Here is a 21,078-nt window from a genome sequence, read left to right as displayed (position 1 = left end):
GTCCATAAGCCTGTGCAATCAGGGAAAACATGATGCAACCCTTGGCAGCAGTGCAGCATATGCTTCTTATTGCCTTGCTTGCAACGCATCTGAACAGCTTTTAAACGATAAAGTGCCAGGTCGGTGCTGCTAGCACCGGTACGTGCAAAGACACATTTTGGAGGCCGACCTGAACCCCAGAGCTTGCACTTGTCCGCCTCCACATCGCACACATAGCAGAAGCACTGAAAGGCACACACGCAGCGTGAGTGATTGTGAGAAAGTGGGTTTGCCACATTTTTACCAGGTTCTTCTCTGTTTCAAGCGCTTTTGATCGATTGGGCTGAAAACGCAGAAAACGGGCAGTCACCAAGCTGCAGTGTGATCTATTGCTGATGCTTTTGGTTGGGACAAACAAATGGTTGCCACATTGTGTCCTGACATGCGGGAAATCCCGATTCCACACCTGGCATACAATGAGCACGGTCAGTCACGGAGGAAGTCCAGCATCTTGGTGCCAGTGCTAGCCCAGTTCTTACAGATCTTGACAGGGCATTATGTCAAATGCAGGCACATGGATGTCCCCATAACGGACTCTGTCTGCTTAAAATCGTGTGAAATGCAAGTAATCACAACGTCGCTTTGTCGCTGGTGCTTCGATTGCTAGCATCTGCGTGTACCTCGGAAGTCGGGGGAGTTGCAGGCAGAAATAGAGGTTGGCCTCGCTTACCGGTCCGATGGATTTTGTTAGCACAAGATCTTCATCACCGAGATGCGAGTCAGGGCCAGCTGGCGCAGGTGCTCTTGGCTTCTGAGTGACCTGGGCCTCATTGGGTGGGATCCTCTTGAGACGCTTCACCGATCCCAGATCTTTACCGTCTTCAAGATGAGTCAGATCTATAACATCCATACTGATGGCGAAGGGGGATGTGATGGATCTCGTTTTTGATGTCAACACGTTCTATCGCTTCCTACGAACGCAACCTTGACGTGAACAGTTGGTACCACTGGCGAGATTACGTGCACAACCAGCTGCCTGATGTGATCTACTAGCTCAGCAAAGCAAGAGATCCCCTTTTTGTCTCCCATGGTTACAGGGCCAACAAGCGAGATTGCTCATGCAGCAAGCTGATGGCCCACGTGGCCGTGACATGCTTCGCGTGAAATGCCTTTCTGAGCATGGCACTTTGGCACCAGCATTCGATCCATGCAATGAAGAATATTGAAGGGCAGGTTTCTTTTTCCTTCCTTAATGAGGTCAAGAAAGGCAGTAGCAGCATCGGCCTTCTTTTCTTTTGTACTGCACAGGCATGGCTTTGCCCGTTAACACAATATATTGTGCGCGCCAACCACTCACTGGCAGTGCCCAGCACTGCATGCACATGTGTACACATTCTAAAGCTGTCGCAGCAGCTTGGTGGAGTAACGGGTTCTGCGTATGCATTTTGAGTTTAACAAGCTTTCGTACAACATCACAGAACAATTGGCACGCCGGCGCCGCAGCTGACCATCCGCCAAGGCTATGCTCTTCTGAAGTTGAATCACAAGGCCTGTGGACAGACCAAGAAGAATTTGGAATCCAGATGTGGCTACTGCTAGCCAGCAGGCCGCTGTCAGCTGCTTCCGCCACATGCTGCAAAGCACACATAGTCTGCCATCATCATCCGTATCTTTGAGACACCTGCACTCCTCAAGGACATGCGCTGTGGCAAGCGTATGAGCAAAGGAGTGAACTAATCTTGGAGGTCCTGAAATGTACAGCTCCTACCTGCTGGCGCAGGAGCTGCATCATATGCCGCTGCTGCCTGGACCAAACCTGCTGTGCTTGGCTTGAAGGGGTCCTGCAGAAAACACTCTGAGGTTCAGAGGCAGCCTGGATACAATGGCTGCAATGCTTGGCTTCAGCTCATCCTGATCAAAGCGGACAGACCGCTTGATGCGCCAAACTGCAGAACCCCTAATTCACACAATTTCAAAGCCCACCTGGTGCCAAGCACATGACATGCCGGGGCGCACCTGGAAGAGCAGCTGCAGCTCTGCCATGCGCAGATTCTGGCGGTCGGTGTTGATTGAGCCGGCCACATCCTGCTGCCGCACCCTGGCCTGTGGCCCTACGCCCCCCGTCACTTTGCCCTCGCGCCGGTCGTTGACCAGCTCCATGATGCGCTCCTCCACTGATCCCTGCAAGCAGTGCGCATCTAAGCAGCAGCTTTGTCCAGGGGAGTCCCAGGAACACAGCTTTGTACATGGAGGTGTAGAAGGGAGGGCACTTGATTCAGGATTTGATGTCATTATTAAGAAGTTGAGAGCATGCATGCATGGAGATCAACGTCCCTTTGGCATGCAGCAATAGCCAACATGATCATCCCACCTTGATGTACAGCTTCTTCACGATGACCGGCCGGGTCTGGCCCATGCGGAAGGCGCGGCCGACGGCCTGGTCCTCCAGCACGGGGTTCATGGCGGGCTCCAGGATGAACACGTGATTGGCCGCCGTCAGGTTGATCCCCACCGCGCCACTGCGCATGCTCAGCAGGAACACCGTTGTGGGCGGATCGCGCTGGAACGCCTCTATCGCCTGGGGGGAGAAAGGAGCATGCTGTGATGCCATGTCCACTACCCACGAAAGCCCACATTAACCCTGATGCAGAAACAGCACATCACAATTGAGCAGCGCAAAGCACACCTGACTGCGCTTCTTGAGGGGCATGCTGCCGGAGATGGTGCGGTAGCCATAGCCCTCCTGCGTCAGCCGCGCCATCAGCCACTCCAGCGTGGCATTGAACTGCGTGAATATCAGCGCCTTGGCCGACGGATCGCCCTCCCGCATCTTGGCCAGCTGCACCGCGCCCCATGAATTCATAAGCTCAAATGCTGTGAGCAACCTGGGTCGCTGCTCTTCCCAAGTCAGTACAATGTATGGCAATCGCTGTGCACACATAATAAACAATGCCCGGCCCTTTATTTATTGTCCAAAAAGAGACCAATGGCAGCCGGATTGTGCTAATAGCTGGCTATATTGACATATCTTTCCTCTTGAGGCCACATGCAGAGGGCGTGACTCTATAAATTTGAAAAGGGGGGTGATACCGTGGAGCAGACACCGGGAGCAGTGCTTTGGGACTCACCTCATCTAGGAGCATGCGCAGCTTGGACTCAGACGCGACTGCAGTGGTTGTGCTTGAGCTGCTGACGCCTGCGTCCAGCTGATCGTCCTCCCCTCTGGAAACGCTCACTCCTTCTGTGAGCTCCGCCGCACTGATCTGCTGGCGGCAGAGCGGGCACTTGTCCCTCACCGTGAGCTCGGCAGTGATGCACTCCCTGCAATTTATTTTCATATTTTGATTGGATCATCTTTGTCGACAACGCTGTGCTTGACATCATCCTTCAGATCAAGAAGGAATAGCAAAGAGATCCAGGCAAACCAATGGCAACCAGATGGGCCACTAGCCAATCGTGGCTTCCCAAATGACACAATAGCAGAACCATGCTTGCAGCTTGCAGCCGAACGCTCACCTGCAAAACCAGTGCATGCATGGGGTGCGGCAGGGGCGCTCCATATCGAGGTTGAGGCAGATGGAGCACTCCTCTGAGGGTGCTACAAGATTTGGGTCCACCCCCACAGGCACTTCCTGTTCCTCATCCAAGCTGGGCACCTTGACATCCTGCGGTCACCACCTCATACAGTCATGCCTGATATAGCTTCACTCAACGAAACATGGCCCATATAAGACAATGTACAAGACTGTCCGCCATGGGAGCAAAGGGCCTTGCCTTGTCACGCAGCACGCCGCCAGAGCAGATGGCGCGAAGGGGGCTCAGCAGGCTCATGATGGACAGAAGATGCTTTGCAACGTAGTGCGCGCCGCGCGAAACATATCTGTGGAATTCTGCCTTGGCCTCGTTGTGCACGCGCAAGTAGAGGCCCTGCTCCGCCTCGGAGAAATTCACTGCAAGGCACGCATTTGAGAGGATCCTCAGCACCATGCATGCACATGGAGGAGGCAGGTATTTTTACACCTTACTGATGTACTCTTGGAATTCTGCACAGACATCAAGGAAGACCTCAGCAATACCTGCAATGCTCTCCTCGGTCTTCTTGGGCAGCTCACAGACAGTCTTGCCGCCCAGGCGCTGCTGTTGGGTGTGGCGAATGAGTGTGCGGCGCAGCGCATACAGCAAGCACACAGCACCATCTGTGAGATTATAAGCGCCTGTTGTCCAAGTTGGCTTGACCTGCACAAACGGGTGGTCACAACATCGCCGCTCTACGTGCACATGATCTGCTGAGCTGTTGACTTCCAGGCAGGCAGGGAGGCAGATTGATGGGGGCGCATGAAGGCAGCTCATGGAGGTATTACATGGCAGTGCAATCGGCTGTGTTGCCCACATAGGGGCTCGTACATGGTACTGGAAGAAGTTCTTTGTGCTGAAGGGAGGGCATCCCAGGAAGTTGAATTGCCCCATGAACTCGCTGCATGCCAACACCACTGACGTGAGGCAACGTTACTGTCTATATACTAGGTTAAAAAGCACTCGTGAAGGCATTGTTGCTTCTTTCAGCCTGGTGAGCCCTCACCTGATTTCTGTGGATATTGGCGTGCCAGAGCAGCACCACCTTCGGTCTCCCTTCAGCGCACAACATGCCATCGACTGCTGTGCGCCACCCGCTTTCACAGTGTGGCTTTCCTGCAAGAATTCAAGATGCATTGTATCACATCGCAGGCAGAAGTCTGGTCAAACAAAAAAATTGATCTACAAGTCCAGCAATAACGCACTAACAGCATTGCATGGGTGCAGGCACTCACGTCCAGGATGACCCTGTGCCACTTGATCTGGCCCAGAGGCTGGAAGCGCCCGTCTGTGTTGCCGCCCTTCTTGGTGTACATCCTCCAGTCAGAGCCCAGCGTCTGCAAGCAATTGCACACACAGTTGTCAAAATTACAAATTACCCCTGGTTCCTCAGGCATTTGCATGCTAGCAGATATCACATGACAAGCATGCTAGCTCACCTGGTAGGTGGTGACCACGAGGTCATAGTCCACGGCCAGTCGCTTTGGATCCCTTATCCTGCCCTGCCCGTGGTACTGGTACATGTGCAGTGAGCCATTCAGCTTGGACTTGGCCTCCTCCATCCACTGCCCCACCAAGGAAACAGCACACACCACCAGCGTCGCCCTGTAGCATATTTTCCCCAGCTTAGATGACATCTTGAGCAATTGCTGCAGAGCATTCAGAACGATCAAGCTCCAGCGTGTTTCACCACACGTGCTCCATGTCTACCTGCTCTGAATGTAGCCATCAGAAGTGGAGGTGCCAGACACAGTCTCTGGTGGTGCTGGGTTGGCCAAGATCAGTGCCAAGACTTCCACGGTCTTGCCACAGCCCTGCATGCATCATTATGGTGGCTCATTACAACATCAGTATGATTTAGGAAGCAAAATCTCTAGGTACCATCGTTACTGGCATTTCAAGGTCTTGAGCAGATGTTGGCAGCGCACCATCTCCTCAGCCAGGAAGCCGCCCCAGGGGCTCGGAGCAACCACCCTGCATGCTCGCTTGAAGATGGGAGACCACCAGACGGTGAAACCGCTGGGGGTCTTGTAGGGGACCCAGAAGTGGCGCCGGTGGCCCCCCTCTCCGCTCTCGTTGTCGAGCATGAAGCGCAGCGACTGGCGCTGGTACGGGTGCAGCTGCACCGTCAGCCCGGGCGGCTGCGGCGCGTCCGGCCGCTCCCCAGCTTGCAGCCATTTCATCAGCATCTGAAGCCCCAACAATGGATGACAGGTCCTCAGATTCATCGAAAATAAATGAACAGCTGAGTGTTCTCAATTCTTCCATGGCTGAGAACGCAGATCTTGTGCACACCGTATCACTGTAGGGTCGTGACGCCTTCATCTTGCCGAAGCACTCCTTCATCTCCTCGCGCATGGCCTGCATCAACCAATGCATGTTGGCACTTTCTCTGCTATCAAAATATGCAGTGCAAAATCTGGGCAAACTATGACAACTTACACAGCATTGGGGGGTATGAGGATTTGCGCACCACGGCCAGGGGATCGTCCCTCGTCAGATATTCCATGACCATAGTTAAGGACTCTAATGAGTCAGCAAACCACTTGTCATTGATGAGCCAATCATCTGCTGACTCAAAGAGCTCGCGGTTGAATGGCCCCTTGCTCTTCCAGATGAAGATCTGGCCAAAGGCACCAGCTCATTAGGGAAGTTGGAGCAGACTAAGTACAAAGGAGCTCTGATAAGCAAGTGCAGGCAAAGTCAAGCCGTACAGCAGTGAATACAATCACAAATACCACAAGGAAGCTCCACAAAAATACTTTTGTAGGAGAAAAGATCATGACACAAACCTGGATTGACAGCGTGGCAATCTCCTGGTTGGCCCCTTCGGCAGGCAGGATGGCAAGCTTACAGGCAGCCAGAGGAATAGGTTCGCCAGACTTCTGTGGAAGCTTTCTTTGGTCCGCACGGAAGGTCCTGCATGCGTCGGCAAGGTCTATGACCAGAAGATTTGGCAGATGTGACCGCTCGTCCCTCGCCGCCTCCAATTTGTTGTCCTCCTCAATCAGCAACTCTGTCTCTGCACAGAATTGTACAACCTGTTGTTAGCGATACATTCTTGAGCCTGTTATTCTCCTTCAGAGTACTTCTTCAGCAGATGACCAGGCCTCTCATCAGGGGTGCCACACTGACTTGGCATCTGGTACACATGCAAGGCCCTTGAAATTTTAGGGATCACTGTTGGAGAAATCTGATACGCGTGTTGCGGGACTTACCTAGATCCTAGATGCCTAGGAACTGCAAAATGTGTCATCATCATCATCATCATAATCATAAGAATACGAACAAAAAACAAGAACAATGATATTGAGGATTGCAGGGAAGGTGTATAGGGAAGCACCGGCCATGGCCTGCTCGGATGCACTGGGGTCCACTTCTGGCTGCGACCAGGATCCTGTATCATACAGTTCCAGGCCGCAGGGCTTCCAATGCGCTGCCAAGAACAACACACCATTCTCGATGCTCTCAGAGATCTGGTGCGATCTTGTCGCTGCTTGGCAAAACCTCTTCTTCCCCCAATCCATCGCATCCCCCACTGCGCGCAGCACACATGCATCAGCACCACTGCTGCTCCAATCAGAGGTGCCTCCACAGTACTGTGCTACAGTGCAGTTCTCTGCATACCGCCCAGAGAGGGGATGCCGGATGCTCTGCTGATGGGTCTGCGAGCAGACATCCGATCATATTCAATGCGGCATCATTTTGGGTAGCAACATTCGGAGGGGGCTGGCACAGCTTGCGCACAAGTGTCGCAGCGGTGGAGAGAGAAGCAGCGGTTCAAGGCCGGCTTGGGCAAGCCGGGCTTCCGATATGGGGCTAGCGCCCCGGCAACCATGCGCGCCACTGTCTTGCTCTCATCATGGCCGCCCTTCCACAGGTCTCCGGGCAGGTCGAGCAGCAGCGTGTGAGCAGTGTCCAAGTAACTTGCATACTTGTTGTCGTATTCCTCGTGGTCACGTTTCTTGTTGAAGACCATTACTCTTCTGGGCCGCTTGGACTGCCCAGGGTTGACACGCGGCACGCGATATGCCACATACCTGCAAATCGAGAAGAGGGACGCATGATTATTACGGATGCAGCAGGGGTGCATGTCTGCCATGCCGGTACAGATAACCCCCAGAACTGCATCCCTCTGATGGCCCTGGCTGTTGTGCCATATGCATCACGGACCATGCAGGCTGCCTGCCGCAATATAAATGGAAGCTTCAAACCAGTGCGCACCCTCGCTTGGCATGTTTCTCATTGGTCTCCTGTGAGGCATCCAGCAAGGTGGTGGTATGGAGGGGGTTGGGTGCCTCCCCGGTGCAGTACCCCACAACCAGCTCCTCCTCTGGGCTGCAGGCTGCTGCAGGGTGCTGCTTCATAGCCTCCAGCAGCTCAGAGAGTCTTGCATCCTTGTGCACGCTCACACCCACTGTGAGAGGCTTCGCACGGCCGTCATGGTGTACCTGAAAGCAGATCACACTTTCCCCAGCATCAGGAGCAGCCATATTTAGCGGTGCTACAATGGCACTGGCAGCACAAGCTGAGCCACTGCGTTGGCGCAGGCAGGTGATGAACAAAGGCATTCCACGCATGAAGGGATCAAGTATGAAACTTCGCACAGGGCCTTCCAGATGAAAAGTATAACGGAACGCACAATTGTGACGCGGCGCACGCGCATGGGCGTCCGCTCACATCCATACTGTAGCAGCGGCAGCGGCAGCAGCTCGAGCATATCAGACCAGTGGAGGCTTGAAATGGTCACACGATCTTTACGAGCAGACTCATTCTCTTTGCTTGCAATGCCTGTAGGAACCAGACGCTCGCGCAAGTCTGCCAGATTGTACGGCGCCTTGGCCTGCGCAAATCACAGTGGCTGCTCAGCCACAGTAAGAAAAGTGCCTTGGAAATGGTGGTGAAAGAAGAGCAAGATGAGCGATTTAACCGGATGTAAGTAAGCAGAGCAAGCCACAGCGCAGCCTGATGAGGGATGTACCTTGATGGCCAAGTTGATGGTTCCAAGCTCGAGCATCCGGTCATTCTGCGCGGGGTCTGGCAGAACGGTGCCTGGATCGAGGGGCTGGATGGCCATCTTTCGTGGCCGCATCTCAGCAGGGGTCTGTGCGGCTGCATGCTGCCCAAGATATCCTGAACGGAAAGGATCCCTGCTGTCATCTCCGATGTCCTCCCAATAGCCATCGTCGTAGCCATCGGAGTCATCACTGCCACTGTCGCTGTCGCTGTCGCTCTCATCCTCACCCTCTGCCAAGTTGACTTGTCGGGATGGCCCTGCTCCAGCAGAGGGCGCTGGAGGCCCTAGAGCTGGCAAAGATAAGCTCAGCCTGAGCGGAGCTGCAGCACGGTGTGCCGGGGTCCTAGCTGCTGTGGGTGTGGCAGTCAGCCGGCCACCTACAGAATATCCTGAAGGTCCGGCGGCACCACCTGCAGATGGGAGGGCGGAGGGAGATGCGGCCCGCCTCGGGGCACTTGCGTGCATGTCTCTGAACAGGCTGCGTCCGCCATGCGCATTGCAGTGATCCTGGCTGCTCTGGCCTGCACGAACCGGGCAAAACGCTGCGGTGAAGGATTGACAGCGCGGGAGGAGAGTCATTGCTTCTCAGCGCATGTCACTGCGACAAGCCATCGCATGTGGTTCACACCAGCCCATGCGAATGAGAATGTCACCTGTTCCCCAGTGTTGGCACTTGTCCGCCTCCACATCGCAGACGAAGCAGAAGCACTGCATACACACAACCAAACTTGAGTGGCCGCAAGCCAGGAAGATGCAAGTAGATCATACTACAGATCTGGCAAGGAACAGTGTGGGCAAACACCAAAATATGGATGAGTACTAGAACAGACTCACCTTGCTGCAGTGCTCCTTATTGCTGACATTCTTAGATGCGACAAATGGATGCTTGCCGCACTGCGTTCTGCTATGCGGGAGATCCTGATTCCATATCTGGCAATGCAACAGCATAGTCGCTTGAAGCAGCACATCCAAGGAATCACTTCCCTTCTCATGATAAAAAGAAGCGAAAACACACCGGTCCGGTGGCCCTTGTGATCAGAAGATCCTCATCTCCGAGAGCTGGTTCTGGGCCAGCGACGGCCGGCGCTGGTGTGACAGGCTTCTCTACAATCTGGACCTCATCATCGTCGGGTGCGCTCCTCCTCTGGCGCTTGGCGAATCGAAACTCCTCGTCACTGTCAGAATTTGTTAGATCTATAGTGTCCATGCTATCTGATAAAGGGGGCGTAGTCTTTCATACTCAGGAAGTCAACTATCATCTCATGCTAGCACAGCATGCTACTTATCGGCGACAAAGCTCTATCTCCGCAGAATGGGTGCAGCAAGTTGTAGGTTTCGCCTGATCATCTGATTGTGCAATAAGATAATTGCAAGCCCAACCCGATTGAAGACTCTGCACTCGCACAGCATGGCATCCACGGGCATCCAGCATGGCAGACCCACGTGAAGCTGGAAGTCAACTGGAAGTTGCAACAGATTTTATACAGAAGCGCCAAGACTCCACTCACAAATGACCTTGCAATATCTATCACAAAAATGTCATGGAGATGCTGTACATGCATGCCATTATTGTTGAAGGCGCCTAGGCAGCTTGTGGCATGCCATGTATGCCCCATATATATATATATATATATATACTTTATGCAGGCGTCATCAAAGTCTTATTACAGCTCAAGCACACTACAGCACGCCAGCAGATAACATGTCAAGTCAGGGCGCTGGTGCCAGCCTTCCTCAATCTACGGCTAGCCTCGTTCACAAGGGACAATCAGGCTAGACAGATTTAGATCTAGCATATAAGTGCTGTCCGAAGCGGTTATTGTAAGGCCATGCCTACCTCTGATATACTCAGCTACGGTGATCTTCTTGGAAGCAATCATGATCATAAGATCAGCACACTGTACAAGTATATACACGTTAAGTCACCAAAACAAGCAGTAAGCTGAGCTGTACAAAATCTTGAAAGGGCATCCCTTGACAAGAACATACTCAACATCCAAGAGAGATTTGAAAAGGCATGTGCACCCTGTCCTCAGCTGCTCAGGCGCACCCACCACACGCTGCAAAACACAAAGATGGCGTATTTATTTTAGGGTTCATCTGCGCCTGCTGCGTTGCAAAAGTCCAGGCTGAATTGAGCAATGAGCGCAGGTGTCTCCTTGACTGCAAGCAAAGTCTACATGATTTCCATTGTCTCCCCACAACATGCACAGCCACAGGTGCATCAGTCTTACCTGCCGCTGCAGGAGCTGCATCATATGCCGCTGCTGCCTGCTGCAAGTCCGCTGTGATGGGCAGAAAGGGGTCCTGCACAGGACAACAAGATACTCAGCCAGGTCTCTTCTGACTCATGACATGACTATAGAGGCAACATGCCCGGACATGACAATGTTCAAAGCCAGGCCGGCAGCAGACCCAGAGATCAGTGCAACACAAAACCACACCTATCATTCAGGCCAGCAAGGAAATAGCTGTCATAAATCCAACAGAGCATGCTCTACAAGCTGCCACAAACCTTGAACAGCAGCTGCAGCTCTGCCAGGCGCAGGTTCTGGCGGTCAGTGCTGATGGCGCCGGCCACATCCTGCTGCCGCATCTTGCTCTTGCGCACATGCCTGCTGTAGTCACCCTCCTCCGAGTGGCCAGCAGCGTCCCCTACGCCCCCCGTCACTTTGCCCTCTCGCCGATCCTTCACCAGCTCCATGATGCGCTCCTCCACAGACCCCTGCAGGCGGTGCAAGCGTCAGTGTTGCCATGGCTCTGCAATGAGTCAGCAAGGTTGAATGAGGTAAAATGCAATTGCAGAGCGGCCTACAAACAGGTGTAGAAGATGACTGAGCTATAATCAGCATACAGTAGGTTCAAAGCACGCAATATGCAGGTCAAGTAAACAATACATGGCTTGTGGGCCGTGGAGCATGGAATGATGCATGCAAACAGCATCCCACCTTGATGTAGAGCTTCTTGACGATGACCGGCCGGGTCTGGCCCATGCGGAAGGCGCGGCCGACGGCCTGGTCCTCCAGCGCGGGGTTCATGGCGGGCTCCAGGATGAACACGTGGTTGGCCGCCGTCAGGTTGATCCCCACCGCGCCACTGCGCATGCTCAGCAGGAACACCGTCGTGGGAGGGTCCCGCTGGAACGCTTCTATCGCCTGCGCAAAGAAAGCATGCAGTTTATCTTACTGGCACAATGTCAACATTGATGCCCACAGAAGAGACCCCTCACGGCAGCCGCTTACATGCTCCCTAATGAAGGATACCCAGGAGATAAGGGACCACCAAAAGGAAAGCAAAATCACCTGGCTGCGCTTCTTCAGAGGCATGCTGCCCGAGATGGTGCGGTAGCCATAGCCCTCCTGCGTCAGCCGCGCCATCAACCACTCCAGCGTGCTGTTGATTGCGTGAATATCAGCGCCTTTGCCGCCGGATCTTTTGCACGCATGTCCGCCAGCTGCAACCAGCATTGCGCCATTTGAGGTGCCTCTATCGTCATGCCATGAGTAAAAAGAGACCTGCCAACAGACACAATAGATGGCACCAGCACAGCACCATTCTTATAGCGTCGTGCAAGCTTACGTCAGCGCTGCTGCTGCCCCTGCACAATGCCATCTGCAATAGGAGCTAAGCAATGGTGTCAGTCTGGTTCACCTCATTCAGGAGCACACGCAGCTTGGACTCGGAAACAACCAAGTTGGCGGCTGCGCCATCAGTGGGGGCTTCCTCCATTTCCTCGTCCTCATCCCGAGGGGCAGACACGCCCTCCGTCAGCTGTGCCATCTGGATCTGCTGGCGGCAGAGCGGGCACTTGTCCCTCACTGTCAGCTCGGCACTGATGCACTCCCTGCAGCGGATTGTAACTCAGGCCTATCAACTACCGTTATTTGCAATGTCTCCTACAACCTGAGCAACATCAGGATGAAAGGCAGTAGAGTAGGGACCTACCCTGGCAAGGCATTGCTGCAAGGCAACGACCTGTCGACATGACACGATTGTTGTACAGGGTCTTCAGCAGAACCAGAAGCGGTGCACATGCAGGCAATCTCAAGCAGCTAAATCCGCACCTGCAGAACCAGTGCAGGCAGGGAGTGCGGCAGGGGCGCTCCATGTCAGCATTCAGGCAGATGGAGCACTCCTCCGAGGGTGCCACCAGGTTTCGGTCGGCCCCAGCTTGTGCCTCCTGCTCTTGTGCTTCTTCCATGCTGGGCACCTTGACATCCTGCGCACAAAGTTTCCAACCACTTCACTACAGCTCCCATCAAATTGAGACTTCAGGAAAGCGATTGGTGCAGAGTAATTGGTGCAACTGTTGACTTGGGGCAATACCCGCTCGCGCAGGACGCCGCCAGAGCAGATGGCGCGGAGGGGGCTGAGCAGGGCCATGATGGACAGCAGGTTGCGCACGACCCAGTTCATGCCCTGAGCTGTGTACTTCTCAAACTCCGCCTTGGCCTCCTTGTGCACGCGCAGGTACAAGCGCTGCTCCGCCTCTGAGAACTCCACTGCATTGCCACAGCAACATACAAATTCAATGGCATCACTAGTTTTGCCACTTGAGCTACTTCTTGTTCACTGCTGGCCAATCACATCCTGTCAAGGCTACTAGAAAACTCTTGATTGAGGGGATTCCTAAAAAGGCATGCTATCTTGTACCTGCAACAGTCTCCTCGGTTTTCTCAGGCAGCTCGCAGACAGTCATGCCGCCGAGCCGCTGCTGCTGGGTGTGGCGGATTGCTGTGCGGCCCAGCGCATACAGCAAGCACACAGCACCATCTGATTTGTGATTGTAGCTGGATAACCACGTGGGCTTCACCTGCACGACACTCTATCATGCCTCAACGAGTGCTCTACAATAATTTTCTGCTTTAAGGCACAATTCACCATATGAATTAGGTAGACTTCTGGAGAGGTGGACCAGCTTGCCTGGAAAAGGAAGTAGTTCTTCAGGCTGAAGGGGTGGCAGCCCAGGAAGTTGAACTGCCCCATAAAATCACTGCACTCCAACAAAATCCCAGATCGTCAGGTGAAGTTGGGTGAGGCAGGGCTCTTTCTTAACGGCATCAAGCACTCTGCAGTTTCCTCTATCCCAGGAGATCAAGCCAGCGCGTGCTAGCATCCTCACCTGACTTCCGTGGAGATCGGCGTGCCTGAGCAGCACCACCTGCGGTCTGCCTTCAGCGCACAACATGCCATTGCCTGCTGTGCGCCACCTGCCTTCACAGTGTGGCTCTCCTGCGGCAATGACAGCTTATTTTGAAATTCAGTGATACTCTATCCAAACGAAATATACCCAAATATCAGTGGAACAAAAATTTGGGATGGTGGGTCCGCTTGTGAGGTGCAGGCACTCACATCCAGGACGACCCTGTGCCAGTGGATCTGCCCCAATGGCTGGAAGCGCCCGTCTGTGTTGCCGCCCTTCTTGGTGTACATCCTCCAGTCCGAGCCCAGCGTCTGCATGGAGACATATGCACATGTTCAGCTACCGGAAGAAGCAGTATTTGCATGCAGTTGCAAACATCCTCAGCCATGCATTATGTGCCTTGTCATCAGAAGCTGGACACACGGCCCCAGTTGTGCCTAACTCAAAACCCTCCGCAGAAACTACCTGGTAGGTGGTGACCACGAGGTCGTAGTCGGTGGCCAGGCTCTGAACGTCCCTGTTCCTGCCCTGCCCGTGGTACTGGTACATGCGCAGAGATCCGTTCAGCTTGGACCTGGCCTCCTCCATCCACTGCCCCACCAGGGACACAGCACACACCACCAGCGTCGCCCTGCACAGGGCACAAACACAAAGCAGAGTCAGACGCTAGAGCAGAATGGCTGCAGCAGTTTCATCTCACAGTATCAAGCTGTCTTGTGGCATACCTGCTCTGAATGGAAACCCCGTCAGGAGCCAGAGTGCCAGACACGACATCTGGTGATGCTGGGTTGGACAGGATCAATGCCAAAACCTCCACAGTCTTGCCGCAGCCCTGCATGCACAAAGATGATTATCAGGACTAGTCTTTTGTTCATGTGGTATGCCGCCAGAAATGCTGACAAAATCGCACAGACTCCAAATCTTCTGCACTCGCAGCATATGGAGACCTTACCATCTCCTCAGCCAAGAAGCCGCCCCAGGGGCTTGGAGCAACCTGCTTGCATGCCCGATTGAAAATAGGCGACCACCAGAAGGTGAAGCCGCTGGGGGTCTTGCAGGGAACCCAGAAGTGGCGCCGGTGGCCGCCCTCTCCGCTCTCATTGTCCAGCATGAAGCGCAGCGACTGGCGCTGGTACGGGTGCAGCTGCACCGTCAATCCCGGCGGCTGGGGCTCCTCCGGCCGCTCCCCGGCTTCCATTAATTTCATCAGCATCTGCCCATGACACACCATTTGAGCGCTCCACAAAACACTAGAATACATCGACTCTTGGTGATTGGATGTGGGCAAGAAAATATTTTCCCTCAGTGTTTAAATTTCAAGTGGCCCACCGTGACGCCGCGGTTGGACCCAACTGAGCGCATTTTGGAGAGACAGGCCTTGAGCTCCTCTTCCATAGCCTGCGACAGGTTGTAGACATGTTCTTAGTAATTGGTTCCCACTGCCTGTGACTCTCAGGCTAGCATAAAAAGAAAAGATTGTATAATGCCACAAAGTATGCTTATTCACCTCCGCCAGTGGGTTGTCCTTGAGCAGGAAACGCATGGTGTCTTCAAGGCACTCTGAGTTCTCCAGGTATCTGAAGCGCCTTTTCTCCTTGCCAGCAGGCGCCCAATCATCTGGCGAGCGGAAAAAGTCGCGGTTGAATGTCCCACGTCTGTGCCAAACAAATACCTGGCAAACAACAGCTATTTCAGTCAGGAATGCTCCATAGAATGTGAACCAATCTTAATATTGTCCAAACAAGCATGCCAAGAAAGACTGCACAGCAGTGGTGCATGCATCGCAACATGCTCAAAGGAAGGTCTGGACGAGTGAGGCCAATCAAGCACACCTGGATTGCAAGGGTGGCACACTCCGCGCCGCCCTCTCTGTCTGGGAAGATGGCGAGCTTGCAGGCTGCGACAGGGGGCGTCAATGCCTTGTGACACGACTGCGCCAATTTTATCTGGTCAGCTCGGTAATTCGTGCATGCAGATGACAGCTCGCTCAACAGGTCTCTTGGCAGCTTTGCCCGATCCTCCTGTGCCTTGGTGGCTTCCTCCTCCTCCTTGATCAGGAACTCCGTGTCTGGCAGCAGCACAGCGCATCATGGTATCAGGAGAGGCCTGAAGATGGAAAGAGGCCTCGCACATCACAGAGACAGCGTGCAAACAGGGTCTAGACAAATCTTCCCAGAGGTGTGGCGCTCTTCATGCCTGGAAATGCATTGTTTGGAATGAGCACACAACATATCCTAGCAAACACCAGCGCGCTTCACTAGGTGAAAGATTAACAAGATGGTGCTCCATGTTCTAAGCTAGATGCAATTTTAGCAAGGGGGACAACTCACCGGCCATGACCTCCTCAGAGGCGCTAGCATCCACCTCGGGCTGCGACCAGGACTCTGTGTCATACAGTTCCAGACCAGGAGACTTCCAGTGGGCTCCAATATACATCACACCCTCATCGATGCAATTGGACAGCTCAAGGAGGCTTTTCGCTGCGTGGTCAAAGCTGCGCCTGATGCCTGGAGTGGCATACCCAGCTGCGCAGGCCACAAAAAGTGCTCAATCTCCGCTAGCAAGCAAGAGGGATCGCGTGTGAGCATTTGACAAAGTCAGGGTGTCCATTGCAATGGAGCCAGATCTCACACAGATTCACCACCCTGCACTGCCGCAGTAAGCGCAGTATCAGTTGGAGCTGTGCCACCATCACATGAAGTAAGCACATTGGATAAAGGTCACGCACAGTTGCTGTAGCGGATGAGCTCCATTCCCTGGTCAGGGGGCTTGTTGGGCAAGTCCGGCTTGCGATGCGGAGCCAATGCAGCGGCAATCATGGCTGCCACTTGTTTCCCCGCTGCTTTGCCTCCTTTCCACAAGTCTGCAGTCAGGCTGATCATGATGGGGTGAGCGGTGTCCACATAGTCTGGGTAGCTGCCAGGGTTATATTTCTTCCCATGCACCACCGCATGAATGGACCGCTTCGCCTCTTCCTTGACAGCTTTGACGCGAGGTACACGGAACACGACATACCTGCATGCACACATGCGTGACCTCAGATATATGCAACCATACATATAACATGCTCCAGTCAATTTGCCCCAATGGTCGGTAAAAATCCTAGTTGGCTTGATGAAGAGCCACAGGCTTTATAGGAAGTGCTTGGGAGGTCATGCTTTGTAATAGTACATGGAATGGCAAGATGTTGGTTATGTTCAATTGGCTGCAACTGTGAAATGGAGCCGCACCCATGCTTGGCCTGGTACTCTTGAGTCTTTGTGGACATGCTAGGGACGAGGGTAGCCTTCATGCAGGCATTCTTGTTCCTCGTGGAGTATGCCAAGATCAGCTCCTCCTCTGGGCTGCATGCTGCTGCAGGGTGCTGCCTGACAGCCTCCAGCAGCTCTGACATCTTTGCTTCCTTGTGCACGCTGACGCCTATGGTGAGAGGCTTGGCGCGGCCATCGTGGCTCACCTGCGAAAGCAGCAATCCTCTTACAATCCAGCAGAAATCATACTTGCTGGATATTGGATTGCTTGAAGGCGTGCATACTTCAAGCATTGTATTGTATGCTTTCAGGTAAGGTGTGCCTCATGACAAGCCCAAATGCAGAAGTGCAAGAGCTCAAGGGAGCCAGGTGCGCTCACGATGGTGACACGGCGAACGCGCATCGGCGTTCGCTCGCACCCATGCTGCAGCAGTGGCAGGGGCAGCAGTTCCACCAAGGCGGTGTTGTACTGGACGGTGGAAATGGCAATGGCTGTGCGGTGACTGTAGTACTCGTTCTCCCTGTACCTGCTCCATATGCCTGTGGGCACTAACCGCTCCTGCAGGTCTGCCAGGGTGTAGGGCTCCACTGCCTGTGCACAAAGCATACTTTCACCTAGAAGACCATCTGGGCAAGAAAATTAAATTAGACGGCTGTTCATGTAGCAGGCATGAGACGAAAGAATGCAGCGCACAGAGAGTTCAAAAATGAGGGTCTGTCATGAATACTTATATGAGCAGGTGTGACATACCTTGATGGGCAAGTGGATGGTCCCAATCTCTACCATCTGCTTGTTCAGGCTGGGATCCGGCAGCACATTGCTCGGGTCAAGAGGCTTCCAGGCCTCCTTGGCCTTCTTGGCTGCACACTGGGCTGCTGTGGGGGGAGCTGACTGAGGAGCGCTGCTGTGACCATGTGATCCACTGTTAACCTGCATCGGGTCCGGCAGTGGCGGGACCTGCACGGGCACGGCTGAGGGCTGTGAGGGCGCCAGCCCAGAGTGGGGTTTGCGCTTCTGGGCCTCTCGCAGTAGCCTGTAGGCCTGCATGGCTGAATGCGCATTGCAGTGGTCGTTGAATACCGCACCTGCAAGCCATACATGTCCACCAATCAGTATGAGAGCAGGCTTATGTTTGCGCGCCAGTCAGTCATGCATGCCAGTGGCATAGCATGGTAAAAACCCGTGTCGCATCATCAAATGAGCATGTGCATGCCCTTGCACGCCAGGAGGGCTCACCGGTCCCCCAGCGTTCGCACTTTTGATGCCAGATCGTCGCAGATGAAGCACTTGCACTGCATGCAGAACGAAAATGTCAATTAATCTGTCCATGAGGACCACCTCCAAAGCGTAAGTACCAGATCAATTTTCTGTGCAATGCTTCACATTGATAGGGACACACAATGATTACAATAGAAGTGACAGTTGAGACAGAAAACGCATGGTTGTGAGGTGGTGACAGCAAGTAGAATTGCTCTAGATCACAGCACCTACCAGGTCACAGTGCGGGTGATTCTCTGTGTTCATCTGGTGATGAAAGCGGTGGGCAACACATTCGGCCCTCGAGTGACTGCCTGCGTTCTGTCCACTGACTGCATCCAGCCGGGCAGCACTGGAGGGTGGCGCGGCACCTGGCACATTCCCCATGCTCAGCTTGCTTCCAGCTGCCGCAGAGCCTTCCGAAGCAACACCATGCGGAGATGTGGGGAAGCTCTGCCGTCTTTGGGCGCTTGCAGAGCCGGCTGATGGCCCGGCTGCCCCAGATGCAGATGGGAGGGCAGGGGGAGATGCGGCCGACCTCTGGGCAGCTGCGCGCATGTCCCTGTATAAGCTGCGTCCGCCATGTGCATTGCAGTGATCCTGGCTGCTGTGGCCTGTGCAGGGCAGTATATATTGCCACAAGCTGGCATACAGCAACACATTGTGGTGCAAATACTATCAAAGCAAGCAGAAGCCACAAAACGGGTCTCACCTGACCCCCAAAGCTGGCATTTGTCCGCTTCCACATCGCAGACATAAGAGAAGCACTGCATGGCATGCAATCCACATCAGCAACTCTTGGAGGGCATTTGTGAGTGAATGCCACCCCGATCATTAGGACACCTGCAGTATTCGCTCACTTTTCAGTAAAAAGTTACCTTGATGCAGTGTTCCCTATTGCTGGGACTCTTTGATGAGACAAAGGGATGCTTGCCGCACTGCGTCCTGCCGTGTGGCAAATCCTGGTTCCACACCTGTCAACGATGGGGCACTCTGGTTTTACGATTAAGAGCATAAGATAACAGGGCCATAGAGCCAATCGAAATGGAGAGTGGGGCTGCCGTCAAGGTGCCACCACCTATGCCAGAGTTTCAAAACACGATGTTATTCTGAAGCGAGTCTGACATGTGCGCCAAATGGATCCGTCAAGTCGAACAAAGGAAGTAATCTGAAGTTCACAATCACGCAACTTGGAGATCGCCCCCTAGGCAGCGATCCAAGTGTGCATATCCCATAGTACTCTAGGAAGGTGCTTGTGATGGTGTTCACGCTTTCCAGCAATACGAATCCAACGATCTGAAGCCAATGGGAACACACCGGTCCAGTAGCTCTGATGATTAGGAGATCCTCATCGCCGAGAGCCACTTCTGGGCCAGCGGCAGCCGGTGCTGGTGTGTGAGGCTTTTCAATCAGTTCTACCTCGTCGTCGGGTGAGCTTGTCCTCTGGCGCTTCACCAGACGCACGTCCTCGTCACTATCAGATTTAGTTAGATCGATAGCGTCCATATCAAAGAAGAAGGGGGGACTAAATGGATAATGTCTTCAGAAAGTCAAGCCATGTCACTCCAGCAGAGCTATGATGAACGTCCTCGAGGAGAGTCTAGAGAGCTATGTCCTAGGAAATCTAGTACGCCTGAGTCTAGAACTATCGGGCAAGTAAGTTTGCACATCGCGATCCCTGGACAGAGCGCAGCACGACACGCTCAAGGAAAGGGGCGTGCTTCGCCTGAAGGGCTCACGTGCTATCTTGCATGCACCAAAAATCAGCACGCAAATCTCCGAACAGTCATATGAAACATATGTGATTGTCACGGAATGACTAGTACGGCTGATCTGCAGAACATCGAAGCTTGCCCACCAGAACACGCGAAGTCGTAGATTTGTAGATCGATGCCATTGTATCGCCGTGACTTCACAGGAGATGTGACTACGCTGTGGTGTTTAGAGTCAGGCATCAAAGACATCTACGTGCTAGCAGGTGCGGAACAAATGTGCACAGGGTGCTTCTCTTCATAGTTTTTCTGAACGATCCAGTCGTGATCTGCGCTTCCTGTGCAGGGATTGGATCTCAAATTTACGCGTACAATCTGGCAAAAGAAGATGGAGATCATTTAAAGCATACTGCCTTCGAGGATGGAACGCGTGTTCATGGAATTCATAGTGCTTCTGGCCACTGGGGCCCCCTGCTAGCCGTCCATGGAGGCAGGCAGGCAAAGGTCCGCAACTGGAGTCAGTGTTCTCATTCCAGAAGGTAGAAAATTAGACGATTAGCTGCCGTAATTTCTCAGACTCCTTCTGAATTGCAGGTCTTCCTTTTCAGACCCGAGGAGGTCCCTGTGTTTGTTAGCCACAGCCAGCTTGGGCCATTTTCGCATTGGACTCTTGACATAAATGTAAGGCAGATCAGTAGCGCGAGTGGACTCTGTGTGGTGGGACTCAGCAACAACTCAATCAGCGTGTTCCGCATCACGGCAAGTGCGGATGACTGTCATGCAAAGGTGTGCCGCTTTCCTAAGGGAATCACTCTCGTGTGCAGATATGCCAAGATGACGCAGCAAGACCATCTACAGTACTAATCTCTGCCAAGAGGCTAACGCAGAATGCCATGCTTCTGGTTGCAGGTGCAACTCATTCAGTCAGCCCAATGCACCGAGAAGCTGCTTCTCTACTCATTGTCCCTTCATGCAGGGATGCAGGTATGTGGATCTCCATTTCCTCTCTACACAACAGCTCTGTGAATGCAAGGTAATGCAGCCGCATCCAAAGTCAAATTGACTAAATCAGAACCTTATCTGTTATATTTGCTTGGGGCAGAACTCGTCACATGTGGACATCTGGGTGGCAGCTGGGACAGTCT

General features: G+C 53.5%; 1 protein-coding gene across 1 annotated transcript; it reads right to left on the bottom strand.

Annotated features, from left to right (window-relative positions):
* Positions 1 to 1,222: 1,222 nt before the first annotated feature.
* Positions 1,223 to 19,727, bottom strand: COCSUDRAFT_49100 (hypothetical protein; the record flags this gene model as incomplete). The annotated part of the gene is made up of 51 exons (XM_005643388.1): positions 1,223 to 1,612; positions 1,748 to 1,820; positions 1,996 to 2,160; positions 2,351 to 2,557; positions 2,666 to 2,818; positions 3,108 to 3,300; positions 3,496 to 3,644; positions 3,721 to 3,929; positions 4,056 to 4,215; positions 4,384 to 4,453; positions 4,559 to 4,668; positions 4,788 to 4,889; positions 4,992 to 5,157; positions 5,263 to 5,366; positions 5,481 to 5,741; positions 5,848 to 5,913; positions 6,026 to 6,175; positions 6,345 to 6,574; positions 6,896 to 6,988; positions 7,300 to 7,592; positions 7,777 to 8,003; positions 8,195 to 8,395; positions 8,534 to 8,664; positions 9,223 to 9,277; positions 9,404 to 9,499; positions 9,585 to 9,781; positions 10,804 to 10,876; positions 11,085 to 11,294; positions 11,518 to 11,724; positions 11,872 to 12,084; positions 12,221 to 12,413; positions 12,634 to 12,788; positions 12,896 to 13,071; positions 13,223 to 13,382; positions 13,451 to 13,562; positions 13,692 to 13,801; positions 13,922 to 14,023; positions 14,178 to 14,343; positions 14,438 to 14,544; positions 14,665 to 14,925; positions 15,042 to 15,110; positions 15,220 to 15,384; positions 15,545 to 15,780; positions 16,043 to 16,237; positions 16,441 to 16,727; positions 16,943 to 17,169; positions 17,343 to 17,555; positions 17,715 to 18,049; positions 18,934 to 18,988; positions 19,100 to 19,195; positions 19,539 to 19,727. 51 exons carry the CDS (start codon positions 19,725 to 19,727, stop codon positions 1,593 to 1,595), a joined length of 8,193 nt encoding a protein of 2,730 aa, XP_005643445.1. The 3' UTR covers positions 1,223 to 1,592.
* Between the last annotated feature and the right edge of the window lie 1,351 nt (positions 19,728 to 21,078).

This window comes from Coccomyxa subellipsoidea (assembly GCF_000258705.1).
Source record: "Coccomyxa subellipsoidea C-169, whole genome shotgun sequence".
NCBI lineage: Eukaryota > Viridiplantae > Chlorophyta > Trebouxiophyceae > Coccomyxaceae > Coccomyxa > Coccomyxa subellipsoidea.
This window is presented reverse-complemented; position numbering and strand designations above follow the sequence as displayed.